Raw genomic sequence first — 15,220 nt, forward strand, 5'->3', positions numbered from 1 at the left:
CTCAACAGTTGCTGATACCGGTTCATAATTAAATATATCAATTTGAGAACTATATTTGTCTCTAATGCACATGTGCTCACAAAATGGATACCTATAGTAATCAAGAGCGCTAGATGTCAGTTTCTCTCGGATATCTTTTTATAAGCATGGGGGATGGTAAGGCTATAGGAATCTGTTCCATTTTGAGCAAAGGAAGCAATAAAGCCATTTAGAGTGTGCCAGTGAAGGTTTAAGTGTCCAATTGGTGAGCACCAATACCATAAAACATTGGTGCCATTCCCATGTTTAGATGTTTAGATTTCAGTGAGGAAATAAAGTTACTTCAAGTTCAAGCTCTTAAAAAAAATAAAAGATTTAATCAGAATTCGATAAAAACGTTAAGACATACCAAACATCTACCAAGCAATTTTTTTCATGCATTCTCACTTTATTCTTAAGTTTATAGATTTTCTTCAATTGTTGTCAGAAATAAGTTACAAAGCAAGCTCAATGTAAGTACGTTTCATAATTTACCGTTTTGAGTGTGTTTATGCTCCCAATTAATTTGGCTCGATTTAACTAATAAAATTATCAACTTCTTCCAATTCATTAAATCTGGGTTTAACTGTAAATTAGAAATAGAAAAAAAACTTTTCATCATCACTTACCATCTGATTTATCAGATTTATCTTTACTTGCAATCGATTCAACTATCTTTTTGTACTCGTCTACTTCTACTTTCATCTTTTTGTCACTGACAACATCCAAGTCTTTTTTTGCTATAGCTCTACTGTCCAATTCATAATTTGCCAAATTTTCACCAGTTTCCTCATCTGGAACCGTATCGGCAGCAGTATCAGACTCATCTTCCTCATCATCCTGCAAAATACAACATAGGCCACAATCAATCAATCTACATGAATAAAGCAAATATAATTGATTTGTAAAGTACCATAGAGTGAGGTTACTTTGACTAAAGGGGAAACTTTGTGACAAATTTTTAAAATTAAAATTTGAAAATTTGGCACACAAGGTTGTGTGCCAACCTTCAATTTAATGTAGAGAATGATGTGTTAACAAATAAGGGCAGTGTTTTGTGCCATTTTTTTTGAAAGATTTAACACTGATAACAGCTGATTGAGAGACTTCGTGCATCTGCAGCTAACTTCCACTTGCTGGGGATCACCAAACGTTTCTTGCATCATGTATTAATTTTACATGCCAAAATTACTGACGACATTTATAGCTAATTTTTGAAAATCTGTTCATCGTTGGTGGTACCACAGGTACTTTGACCTTTATCCAGGACAACTGACTAAAATCAACGCAGGCGCTGATAAGTCCCCAGTCAACTGCATGGCAAAGAAGGGGGGAACACAATAGGTTTGGTCTGCTCTGAAAGATGAAATTGTTTTTTTCGGCCAGAGAACTGATGACAATTAGCTCTCCACGACAAATGGAGTGTCGAGAAATCTTCCAGATTCCCGAATTAGAAGAAATGTGATGAACATTGTATTCACCAGACATCCTCTGTTTATACACATTTTTTTCCTCCTTTCTTTTTAATCGCACCGTGTTCTTTATTGAAGTTAATTGGAGTACCTATTTTTTCCCTTTTTGAACCTTTCAAAAAATTAAAATTTATTCTGGTTACGTTTCATTTTACTTCCTAGATGAAAAATGAGAAAAAAATAGGTTATTAGGTGATAAAATTAAGATTGCTTGTGGTATTTTTCGAGTAGTAAGGGGGAGTGCAAGGTAACATCACAACAAAAAATTCTGAATGTGTTTTCTATGTGGAAAAAGGCTGTCACAAAGTTACCCCTCCTTATGGAGTGAAATTATGACAAAAAAATTGTGACTTAAGTTATCTTATGTACCAAAAAATTTGTTCTGTTCTAAAATTGTACCTGAGGTGTAAAAGTAGCAAAAAAAAAAAATTATTTCAAATTTAAAAACCTATTTCAACGTACCCAAAAAATTACATAAATCAAAAACTTATCAAAGTAACCTCATTCTATAGTGTAATTACATTTAAAATAATCTTATGTAAATTTTTTTTACCTTCTCTTTCAACAAATTTTTCAAACCAATTTGTTGTAAGTGATATGCTGCCATTTTGATGAACATCATGTAACGTGCCCTATAATAAAGTTAAAAATTCATGAAGTGAATCATTATTTTCGCAAACAGATGACTTTCTATTATTCCATGCTCATAACACTGAACGAAAAATTGACAATTTTTTTTCATAATTTAATCATTTTTTTAAATCAGAAAAAACACAGTAATTTCTCATGTAATTTGGTATGCTGAACATGAATTAAAAAAAGATGGATTGGCCACAGGTTTTCTCTGAAATTACACATTTAATACACTTATAACATAAGTATATAGAAAGCAAAATATGAATACAGAAACAACATATAGAAATTCAATATATGTAGAGGCACAATATTGAGTGTCTGACATGTACTCTGTTTTGCACTGTGTGTGTACTGGATATAAGGAGCGTCTTTTAATTGCCCAACAGTAGTCAGCCAGCATCAAGGTTGACCTTGGTTGACCTTTTTCCCTCATAACGTTATTCTATGGTCCAAACCACTTTTTCACCATACAATAACGCTCGTAAAGTGCTTTTTAAACTGTTAACAGGGTAATATCTAAAAAATAAGAGCCACAAACATTTTCATGATTCTATTCGTGTTCAGCAGGTCAAAACCAATTCAGAATTGTATATTTTTATGTTAGACGCGATTTCATCGTTGTCCAGTGTAATTAGCATTATCTCAAGTTTGATGCAATGCACAACAGACACATTGCACATAAAATGTGAAGGGGACTAAAAGCAACAAAATATTTAGCAATCCAAATTCAATCATTTCTTTCAGACCTGATCACTCATTTTTTTGAAATATTCAAGATGTTTTTGCATTTTTGATACTCAAAAAATACATTAAAAACATAAAATGTAGGCAGATCTTTTATTTTTTAAAATTTTATTTTTCTTTCGTAAAGAAATCATTCGCTTCAAATTTTCCCATCAAGATGATGCAAGGTAAACGTCTTCATATACAATTTTTTCTAGAATTTTATTGCTAAATTTCATTTAATAAATCACACTTTTCCCGGAGGCACTTTCTACTGGAAGCTTAAAACAACCTGAAAAAGTTCAACTTTGGTAAAACTTTAAACTTCAGTTCAAAAGTGCTGCCCTCTAATGAAAGCCCCCCGCCCCCACACTCCAAAGTTCATGCCCACCATATTTCTAACTCAAGACTTACACTATCTTTTATGCCAGGGCTTAATTCCGAGGTTAAATGAAATTCTATATTGAAAAAAAATCAGATAGCATTTATGGCACCAGGGTTCGAAAGGGTTTATAGCAAGTAGTAAATGCACAGTAAAACTTTGATTAACCATCAGTTTCTGTTATTCATCATCGTCTAAAGAAAATACGTAAAAAAACAGCCCCAGATTTTTAAGGTCCAAAAAGATTGGATCACTTCTATGGTCTGTGCAAATGTCACCGTCTATCCTCGATTGCCCCTGCTCGTAATTGGTAAATCCAAAAAATCATGTGCTTTCAAAAATTTCAATATTAACACATTGTCTGTGTTATTATGCCCAAAAAAGTGTGTGGATGGACAAAACAATTTTTATAGAATGGTTCCTCAATGTTTTTGTGCCTCAAGTTACAGCTCATATGGCTGAAAAACAATTGCCGCAAGAGGCACTGCTGTTAATGAACAATGCTTAGACATACCTCTCTTGTAAACTCAAAAGACATGATGCCAAAATAAAATGCCTCTTTCTCCCAACGAATACAACTCCATTTATCCAGCCTATGGACCAGGGTATAATTAAAAATACACAGCGTTGTTACAGAAAAGCTTTTATTTAAGCTTGTTTTCATCTGATATGACGGTCAAAAAATTTTGAAAGAAATACAACATAAAGAATGCTATTTTCAATGTCACCACTCTGCCTGGGCTGTTGTCTTATATTGAAAGTTTATATTGAGTGTTTTGCACGTGTGTGTATAAAATTAAATACAATATGTATGTATTATTAACTTTGAAAGAATTTAATTTTCATTTTCTTTCAAAGTCCACAGTGAAATCACGTTACTGTACATATGTATTAAGAGATTTCTGTTATCCGTCATAGCCCTGGTCTGGACAGTGACGGTTAATCAAAGTTTTACTGAATTATGAAATACATTAAAACACAAAATGTATATATACCTACACATAAAAATTGGGGTAAGCTGGCCACAAGTTCTGACATGAACACACTTTTTGCACCTTGAATTGCGTTTTAGGCTATTATCATCGGCTTCATCTTCGGAGTAGCTAACAATCGATACCAATGTCTCTTTTTGTTTCTGCTGCTCGCTCAACTGCCTGAGATATAGTGGCAATTTTTTTTTACGAATCAGGGCCGTGGGTCTGGTGCCCAGACGAGAGGAGATATTGAAACCAGAGTGATATCATTGGATGCACCTTTGCCATGTGCATCTGATGGTATTGCTTTTGACTTGTGTTAGATACTTCCTGAGATACGAGCATTAAAGAATTTCATTAAGGAATTTTTTTACGTCAGGCTGCCCGAGTGGTGCAGTGGTAAAGATGCTCGTCTTCCACTATGAAGGTTACCATCAAGGTCCATGGGTTCGAATCTGGGCATAGAATATCAGAAGAAAGTTCTTTACCTACGGAGCCTAGGGCGACCACCGATGGATGGAGCCTTCATTTCCCACCCAACTCCACTGGTTGGAAATTGCCGTATGGCGATATACGACTGGAGTTGGTATGCGGTAAAGTAATAGTATCGTCAGGCAATTTAAAAGACGTATTCACATCCAAAAAATATGTCAAATATAATAAGAATAATGTAATAGACACTTACTCAACAAATGCATCAATCAACTCTTGTCGTAAACAACACAATTTGTGCTTGTGCAAACGTGGGAATCCTAATGCAACACCTTCTCTTGACAAAGGTTCACCTTCCACTGCAATAGAATAACAAAAATTTCAGCAAATGGCAAAACTTTCATGGCATGCAGCAACATAAATGTCTGGATATTAGTAATAGGCTGATTGAAAATGTACATTTAGTAAAGTCACTATTCTAATTTGCCTGGGTGTAAATGATGTAAAAGTGTGCCATGGGACAAGGACTTTTATGCACCCTTTATGAAATTTCAAGTATTGGATACACCTACAGCGCATCAGTGACTTAACAGGGATTTAAAATCTGAAATTGGGTCCACAATACGTATACTGTTGGTTGACTTAGAGAAATTTGCTAAGCTGATTTGGATAACATAATAGGTTACGATATAAGCAATGCTCCTTTGGATCAATTTTAAAGTCTGTAAATTGAAAAGAATCGTGCCAGGAATTCTGAATCTTCAACCGTTTACAGGTTGAATTATGAATAAAATTGCTTATTGCTTTGAAATCTGGAATTCAAGGTTCTTTTGCATGCCTATACATATATCAACTTTGAAATTTCAAGAAAAAGAATTTATTTCTTTGTTTCCCATGATGTTCCATAAATGGAAGATTGGCACTTCAAGAGATGAAAGCGAAAACTGGTATTGCCTATATTCTCATGATTTTTTACTTCTAGAGTAGTTATCAAACAAAATTTTATATTTTCTACTACAAATTCAAATTCGCAACACATGCCAACTTTTTTAACATGAAAATGTGTGCAAAAAATTCAATTTTTGGCCAATGTTCCATAGATGGAATATGCATATTTTAACGCGCGTAGCTTGTTCACGTGTAATAGTACAAAAAAAAATAATTGATTTACTTTGATATATATCAAGAGGTAGTAACACAAAATAAATTTTCAATTTACTTTAAAATTGAAATTTTGGCTTTCAAAATTTTCTCCATTTCCAATCAAAATAGAGAAAAAATACCCAAAAAAGTATCAAATTTCAAAATTCTGTCAAAAAACTTTATATGAACCTGAAGTTTCCAAATTTATTTCAAAAAATACTTTGAACTCTTCTCTATGTATGATACAAAACCGGAAATGTTTGAATCAATTTTTATCTGATATTTTTGTAAATAAAAACTGTTCCATTTATAGAACATTGGCTTTTAAATGGTTAATGGCAGAAAGCTGTGACGATATGGTCATAACCAGTTTGTCTATGAGTGTAAAAGAAAATAAAGAAAAAGCAAGGAAGGCCCATTTATAATTATGCGTGAAAGAACCTGAGTACATGTAGTGTGTGTCAACCTTCAATTGAATCAGTCAAATATTATTCAAGAGAATAAGTTGATGGTAATCATAGTGCAAATTATTTTCTAGAACTTAATAAAGAGTAACATTCCGAAAATCTACATGCGGATGCATTAATATCTACATAATATTTAGCAAGTATAAAACAAGGCCAAGCACAAGAAGAAATGTCTAATATTGATGGGGGGAAAATATCCCACACACGTGAAAATACCAAAATAATAATTACTCACAAACCAGGAAGTTTACGTCAGGGGGAAATGTTCTGAGCAGATCTAAAATGTAATGTCTTCCATCATTTCCAATGATACCCTGTAATAGAGAAACATCTGCATGTCATTATGCAGATCACAATAATTAGACCTTAATTTGAACTAAAACTTTTGTCAGCCGAGTGGATGTATGAACACACCGGAACTTACCTTGCATTCAACAGACGAGCAGAGTTCCACTTCTTCATTTTTCTCATTTATCACCCTAAACATGAAAAGGAGTGATTAAATGATAAAATTATATACAGTTCAACTCAGTTATCATGAGAAGCAATATGACATTTGCTTGTCTTAATAGTAAAATCAGTGCAATATAAAAAGTGGGAAAATTAGTACCATCGCTTAATTACACATGCAATTGAATTGCACTTAAGTACACAATTTGTGCTTTGAATTATCACCATAATTTGAAGCACATAATCTATGAATTATTCATTTAAAAATAAGAACCAGATCATTGATCATTTTTGTCATACCATGGTCATTTTCTGCACATGAGGGCTAATTTTTAGACCAGGACCTACAATTTATTGCTGATTCCGAATAGCAGGCTTATTTTGTTTTATACTCATTGAGAAGTTGGTACGTTATCCCCTCAATGGGGACTTCCTGCAGTAGCAATTTTTTTGTGGTCATGTCGCCATTTCTGATGTCAGGAAAGTTTTCTGACAAGGACGAACTGGGTATCAAACTCGCGACACCTATAAATGTCCTTTGGTACTTTAAGCTAGTATCTTATCGACCTGAGCTACTGCGCCCCAAATAAATAAGAACCAGAATTTTTAGAACAGATTGAAGTCCACTGTATTTTATATGCAGTCATTTTTTTATTCCTTGAAGGTTGGAATAGGAATGAATATTTTGAATAATATTTTTTTTTTTGATGTGATATAGATGGGAGCAAAATAAATTCATAGAAGTGTTTGAAACAAATACAGTTGACACTTGATACACCCACCCTCCTTCGCCATGTCAAAAAGGGGACAAAGGGTCATTATATTGAAAGGAAAACATACAATATTCATTATACGAGAACATTTGAGACTCATCCTACCACTACTACTTGGCCATGCATACACCTTGTATACATTCCTCTATGGAATTTCCAACAAATTGGTACATGCCGGATTGTACTGTATGTGTTGTGAATCTAACGTGCAGTTTGCTTCGGTGTAATGCTTATGTGTATTGCTGCCCTCTGCCATCAATTTTTCTATCATTGAACCTCACTCATAGTTAGAAAAATTGATAGCAAATGGCAACACTACACATAACAAACATTACACAGAAACAAACTTCATGTTACATTTACAACAGGTTTATGCACATTCTAGCATGTACATCTGGAATTCATAGTGTTTAAAACAAATACAATCAACGCTCGATATTACGATCCCCTTCGCACAGTCGAAAACAGATGTTATATTGGGAGTCTCGTTATATCAAAAGGAAAACACATATGATAGTCATTATACGAGAGCATTTGAGACTTATCCTACCAATCGTTGTAATGGAATGGTCATTATAAAAAGCGTTGACTATATATATGTGGCCTACTACTAAACCATACATGCACCTTATACACATTCGTCTACAGAATTTATGTATGCGGTTATAGCCTAATCAATTTCTTAGGATTTCATTATTAGAGAATGAAATTTACGTATCATGCCGATTACATCGTCCCCCCACCATACCAGAAACTGGAATATGCAATATCCTTGGGGGGGGGGGGGGGTAAAGAACGTGGGAAATGACTTTTGAATGTTTACTCCACACACTCTATAGAAGTTCCTAAAATGTTTTGTAACAAGTGTTTCAATAGGGATACACATGTGTTTCAGTCGCAACTTAGATAGCAAAATAAGGTATCCAAACAGCCGATTAGAAAAAGGAAAATTTGCACACATTTGTGCTTCTGGCATGCAGGAGACAATATGCAGCTGAGGATTATATTTTTACTCAAAGTAACAAAATTCTTTGCTGATTACATTTTTTTATTAATGTCGTATAAATATGTGAAGCTTTTCAGGAAAAAAAATTCCCAATTTTAGATTCACACAATCTTTTTTAATGTTAAAATTTACAAAGAAAACATTTTTAAATCAAATATTCTTTCTGTTAATGCTTTATTATCTTCCACTTATTTTATAGAGGGCAGTCAGTCAATGTAAAATTTATTAAAGAGTTCAAAAAATTGCATAGGTGACTTCCAGTGCTTGTAAATAGCATTCAATTAGAAATGTTCTCGTATTTTGCATGCATTCTACCATATTTTAGTGAAACCTCCCCTAATGGCCACTTTCCCGATCCAACGGAATAGGGCTTTAATGTTTTTTATTCCCCATAAGCAGACAGTAAAATCAGGCTAACTTTAATTTATTAATTTTTGGTCATAAACCGAGAAGAAAATTTATCATATTCAACTAATTTGAACCCAGTTTGACCCCAAGCTTGTGTTAATAAATATGACAAATCCTCAATTAATTATTTAAATAATGACCATAATTATGGTCCAGGATGGCAAATTCAATTGATATTTTGTTTTTGTTTATAACATGAAGAAAGCCAAAATTACAAGACTGGTAATGTTATGAATGTTTTTACCTTCACACTTAATTTTTATTGAAAAATATCGGTAGAGCAAGTAACATGTACATGTAAAAATTAATCAGTTTAATGAAGGGAAGGCTACAATTTTTCCAACATTTATCACTTTCCAACTTTATTTCGGAATTATGCATAATCGCTGGTAAAAGTGACAATTGTAGTAAAATTTAATAAAACTTTATTTATTGAGATGATTAGTGATTATGCGCGTGCACACACACAAAGCCACCCAGCATACCCCCTTTTTTTACAGTAACAAATTTTAACATTGAACTGTATAGGAACCAATCGTGACTGAAGCCAAATGTCGTATATAAATGTGAAAGGTGTATAGACAAGATTCCACCGTATAATCGTTTACCTCTCTGTTAGCAGACAAAATTTTTGGTCCCACGAGAGGTTCTACTATGCTTATAAAATGTTTTATATATACAATCAATTATGAGCAGAAAAAAAACCGAAAGATAATATTAAAACCTTTAGATGGGTGGAAAAAAAAATTACTCACTTATGAGGAAGAATTTTCAGTGGTTGGCCAGCCTTCTGAAGCTGAAATATTTGAAATATAATTTTTTTACATACATCTCAATGTTTTGATAGCACACATATAATTCATGTAATTGGTGTTAAAAAGAAGTTTACCATTTCAAGGTACTTTGGATGAGTCAAAACAGTCTTGCCAAAATCTACAGATCCGTATACAACAGACTGCTCCTGTTCTCTTTCCAAAATACCTAATAAATGGAGTTAAAGCAGTTAGAACATGAAGTTCATGGAATAAAAGCCATGTAAAAATACTAAAGAGAAATTTTATGAAAAACAGCTGTATTAAATATTTCCGGATCCCCAAAAATAAGGGTGCATCAGATCAATGGCATTGCAAGCATCAGCATAATTCATGTTACTTTTGGTGTGTTGTACAGGGTTTCCAGTAAAATCTGCTTGATAATTACCCTGACCAAAATTTCAAAAATTTTTTCGGCTCTTTCCCCTAACCAAAACTCCAAAAGAAATATACAGTGAAATCTCACTATAAGTGTACTCAATATAACGATAATCCCTCTTCAACCATATTTTTTCTTGGTCTACAAAGTATCATTACATTGAGGTTTCACTGTAATTCAAGATCTCACCTTTCAAATTCCAAACTTTTGTTACTAGAATTTTGTTTTTCTCTTCACAGAGCTTTTCCCTGACATTTAACAAATACAGTAGAACCTCAATAACTCAATGCTCAGAGTATAGATGAACATGTTGATTTAAGCGAATGTCTAGTTCGCAAGGTTTCACATACATTTCATCTCTCCCCTCCCAATTTTTAAACATTATTTATGCCCTGTAGATGTACAAATACTAATACATGCAGAACAATTCCAACATCTTTCTAACATCTATAAATTAATAAAAAAAATAAAAATTACCTGCAATTTTTTTCTATGAAACGTTTCTGCATAATCTCAAATTATGGTGAAAAAAACACAAGTGTATCGAAATATGTTATTTGCAAATAAGCAGAGCAATTGCTGAAAGTTAGGTCTAAAAAAACTCATTTTTTTTTAGCAAAAAATTCTTGATCTAAAAAAGTCCTTTTTTAGCTTATTCAACCATCTTTCTCAAAAATTTCAAATATCATCTGCGCTTATCTGTGACTTTCATATTCCACAGGATAAGTTTCCAGGCTCCACAAAAATGGAAAATTATCATTATCCCCAAGGTACAAGGATGTATTTTTGACCAAACAAAAAACAACGAAACAAAAAAATTGTTGACATACGACAGAAATTTGACAAAAATTAGCTGGCCAATCCACAGTCAATTTTGAAAAATTAGCTGCGATAGCACATTATGAATCGTAGTCGACTTCGACTTAAGCAGGATTTAGCTAGCTTGCGTAGGGTTAAAAAGGTTTCCTCTCCTATTGTGAATTTAGTATTACCCCAACCATGAAAATAATAAGTGTTGAGTTATCAAGGTTCTACTGTATTTGCATATTTCCCTGTCTTTCTAGGTCCCTGGAAACAATGGTATATCAAGTTTTTATGATACTGTGTCATCTGTGAGTGAAATGGACTATTTTAAAATTTACCAAAAAAAAAACTGCCACGATAAATATTTCAGTACCAGCCACACATATTGATTGGGTGATTTTTTAAATAAATTTTTGAAATGCGTCATGAACTTTTCCCACACACTGTATATATCTGTTTATACACTAGCTCCCCTCCCCCACACCAAGTCTCAGATTCAATGTAACATATAGTAGTCACTGACGAAGAAAAACAAAACAAGTTATTACACAAAAAACATCAACTGTTTATATATTGGCTTGTTCTGTTTTAAATGAATGTAAAGTTTGTGAACATTATACAACATTAAATTGAAAAAAAAACAATGATCGGTTGATTTTATGAAAGGAACAATTTTTGGGTATAACAGCTGAGAAAAAATGCAGAGAATTATAAAAATGATGCTCCAAAACTTATTACTGATCTAAAATTTGTTTTGAACTGAAATTGAATACTATACCTGGAATAATTGATTGTGCTGTGACCCTGTAGCCTCTGTAGTCAATGACAACAGTTCCCAATGTACACAGACCTTCAACATCAACAGCACTGTATGCTCGCACACCTTGCAGATCATTATTCTGCCAAAAGAGTAACACTAATTTAAGAAGAAAACACCATAGCAAACTGGAAATGATTTACCTACAATCCATTTAAAAATCAAAAATTCTATGAAAAGCCAAAGTTAGGTTTTTCATTATGAATAACTGGACATTAAATGAATAATAATAAACAAAACAATCAGTTAGATGAAAAGCAGATTCCATTATCAAGGGATTTAAACCCTGATATGCCAAAGTTGGATTTTAGAGCTAACCACCATGCTGCCAGGAAACTCATTTCATGCACCTGTTGACACAATGATTTTTGAGAGAGAAAACATTCTTGCATGATAACCGAAACAAAGAAGAGAGATGAATTTTAAAGGCACTAAGGGTTTAACTTTGTCATAAATTAAATTGATAGTATGAAAATATATTGAAACAGAGCAATATAAAATAAATGTTCGCAAGTGAATTACCGGAGCAACAAATGCAGCAGCATCCCCACCAACTTCTTTGTAATGATCTCGAACATCAAAACCAAGGCTGAAGAAGATATTATTCCAAATGAACATTTGCATCCTGAGAAAAAAAATTTGAGATGTTAAATTTCTGTCACAAACATTATGTATACCTTATGATTAACAGTGGTTTCAGGTGGCAAACAATTAACCCCTTCGCTTACAAGCTATTGGCAAGAAATTCGAATGATCTCTATTTGATAGTTCAGCGATAAATATGGTAATCTTGTCCTAATCTAACCACACATTAGGAAAAAGGGGAAAAAGTAGAAAAAAAATCAAATGAAAGGGGAAAAAAATGAAAAATAAAAGGAAAACATAATAGATAAGTTCATAAGAGTATGTACAAAGTAGATTTCTCTTTTCACCCTCCCCCTGCCTGTTCTCTCTTGCTCTTATATGAATATAGTAGAAGGATACATCACATATGGGGGGGGGGGGGAAATTACTAATGGGAATATAGAAAAAAATGAAGAGGAAAAAAAATTATAGGGTTACAACAAAGCTATGCAATGATGAGGAGAGAAGAAAGCAAACAGAACATTTGAATTTATGATCCTTGATCATTAAGTGCTTAAAAAAATACGATTCCAGTACACTTAATGGTCTTGTTAAACCCCCTAACAGATGTTAGAAAATAAATTAAATTACGCATTTTACATTGAAATAAATTCAAGAAAATTTTCTCACTTTGTCTCTTCACCAGGATTCAAAGCCATGACATTCCCATCAACAACAGCTATCGCCCCTTTCGTAGCTGCGGTAACAAAATCGCTGTGCACCTTGAAAATTGCTCGTTCACGAATTAAACGCTCAGGAAGGGTTTTTCGAGGTAATTCCCTTGTCGTCTGGAGTTCTTCATTCCAATCTCTTGTCTGACCAGGTATGTGCTCTTCATAGCCAAGTTTTGAGGAAAATGCTAAGAAACAATAAAATTAAGGCATATAAAAAATGCACAAAAAGAAAAAAAAAAATTCACAATCTATGTGAAAGAAATGTAAAGTACTTAATTCTCCCTTCTAAATTTACATGAAATCACTCAAACAAGAAGTATGATGGTACATTAGTTACCATCTTCAGCTCGGATCGAATCTACAGTGTGTTCCATGCTGGGAGCACACCAGCTGTAAACTTGATAAGGAGTGGCAACTCTCTCAAATGGGTGACGCTGTGTTCGTTTCTTTTGGATGACACTGAAATTGCGCTTGAACATTGGACTAAGCTGAAAATAGTTAAGAAAATTTATGAAAATTAGTGGAACGAGATATCTTATCAAGTTATCTTCAATTATAAAAAAAATTTCTCATCCTTGTGGATTGAATTGAACGATGACAGTGATTCATCTACTTTTCAAATAAATTGCTTAGTTTTCATTGCTAAATACTAATACAGTCGAACCCTGTTATAGCGCCCCCCCCCCCAATGTAGCATGAACCCAAGCTTAGCTCCACATATTTGCATGAAATTTTCCAAATTGGAATTATAATGTAAGAAACAGGGCCGTCATTTCAACTTTTGCCAGGGCAAAGAGCATTTACTAAAGGTACATATATACATATATATTATTTGTATATATATATACCATTTTTAAGGTATTTTCCAAACGCCGGGTTGGGGGGGGGGACTAAATGACGGACCTGGTAAAAAACTTGTTTTAGCGCAAACTCTTTATCATCCCAGCTTTTGTTTGGATGCATACAGTCAATGTGTCATTTTTCAAGAGAATTTCTACAGCATTTCTTATGCTTTTTTCTTTTCTAAAAAGGAGTCGACGATTTATCCTTATTATTTCACTGTTATTACAGCATAACAATGGTTCAGAGGAAATGAGTTAATGAATAAAGAATGGTATGGTCAGGGTGTCTTAGAAAGCACATTGAATACCTGAAGGTGTGTAGGGACCAAAACAACCAATATGTATAACAAAGAAAAAAGATTTATTGATAAAGGAAAGTGTACAATGAACCTACAGTACCATTATGTTCATGGTTGTCAAGAAAAAATTTTCAACAGTGCATGTTTTTACTTGCTGGTCATTACATTTCGAGTGCCCTGGATTAACTCCACTCAAATCATGTCAAAAGGAGTTATTCTTTCAATGTATAAAAAACTGGAAATTTGTGATTATAAAACCAACACGGACTAAAAAGCAATGACGCCATTATTTTCCTTTGTTTATATTACACAGTGTTATTCAGTGTTCACAATTTTCAAATTTTCTCAGCTTAAGAATGAATGCATATAAAATAGGTTATTTATGGAGTAATACTAAGACACTGAGATACAGTAGTTCATAATAAACGCGTGAATTTATGTAATGGAACTTCCTTAAATGCTATTCCACCCATGATCTGATAAAATGTCAAACTTGCTATAGCGACAAAATTCTTTGATATGGATGGTGGTGCTATAACCACAGGGTTCGACTGTATATATTTTTTAACTTTATCTGAATTTAAGTGTGCCATGGAAGAGATTATTTGCAGGTTTGAGTGTAAAAAGAAAGTTTTAAAAACACTGAATTAAACAACCAAGATATTCCCAGTTCATTAATTAAAACTGCTATAAGAAATTAATCTAGAAGACTTACTTGGCCTAGTAAGTCTACCAGAGAATGATAAACATGTTTTGGACTAGATGCTTTCGGATTAAACTCATCATCTGTTGTCCTACAAATAGAGAAGAAAAAAAAAAAACTTGATTTCCTTTTTACAACTATTCAAGTAATAAATAATATGAATATAACAAGACGTTCATCATGAAATTGAAAGGACAGCAGGGAATCTTAATTACTTATGTCCCACTTATATTTTCTCGCTTAATAAGACTTATTTTTGTGTTCCCAACTCTAAAAAATTCTCATTAGAATTTCCCATTTAAAGCGTTTTCCCGCTTACATTTTTTCATGTCGATTTTTTGAGAAACGTTATAAGCAAGATCCACTGTATTAGCTTTATTTA

General features: G+C 33.2%; 1 protein-coding gene across 3 annotated transcripts in view; it reads right to left on the reverse strand.

The window, feature by feature from the left end:
• clu (clustered mitochondria protein homolog) overlaps positions 1-15,220 on the reverse strand; it is a 79,654-nt gene that overhangs the window by 17,558 nt on the left and 46,876 nt on the right. For all 3 annotated transcript variants that reach the window (XM_089240285.1, XM_089240286.1, XM_089240287.1), the window contains exons 8-19: positions 14,851-14,929; positions 13,332-13,482; positions 12,951-13,179; positions 12,219-12,321; positions 11,658-11,778; positions 9,774-9,865; positions 9,640-9,680; positions 6,672-6,726; positions 6,483-6,561; positions 4,891-4,996; positions 2,044-2,122; positions 648-858 (exon numbers count right to left, since the gene is read on the reverse strand). In XM_089240285.1, coding sequence (XP_089096411.1) covers positions 648-858; positions 2,044-2,122; positions 4,891-4,996; positions 6,483-6,561; positions 6,672-6,726; positions 9,640-9,680; positions 9,774-9,865; positions 11,658-11,778; positions 12,219-12,321; positions 12,951-13,179; positions 13,332-13,482; positions 14,851-14,929 — 1,346 coding nt within the window. The remainder of the gene's footprint in view (positions 1-647; positions 859-2,043; positions 2,123-4,890; positions 4,997-6,482; positions 6,562-6,671; positions 6,727-9,639; positions 9,681-9,773; positions 9,866-11,657; positions 11,779-12,218; positions 12,322-12,950; positions 13,180-13,331; positions 13,483-14,850; positions 14,930-15,220) is intronic.

The sequence above is a fragment of the Pholcus phalangioides genome, unplaced genomic scaffold (assembly GCF_987345545.1).
Source record: "Pholcus phalangioides strain wild (caught in Gottingen) unplaced genomic scaffold, Ppha-v1.0 ptg000012l_1, whole genome shotgun sequence".
Lineage (NCBI taxonomy): Eukaryota > Metazoa > Arthropoda > Arachnida > Araneae > Pholcidae > Pholcus > Pholcus phalangioides.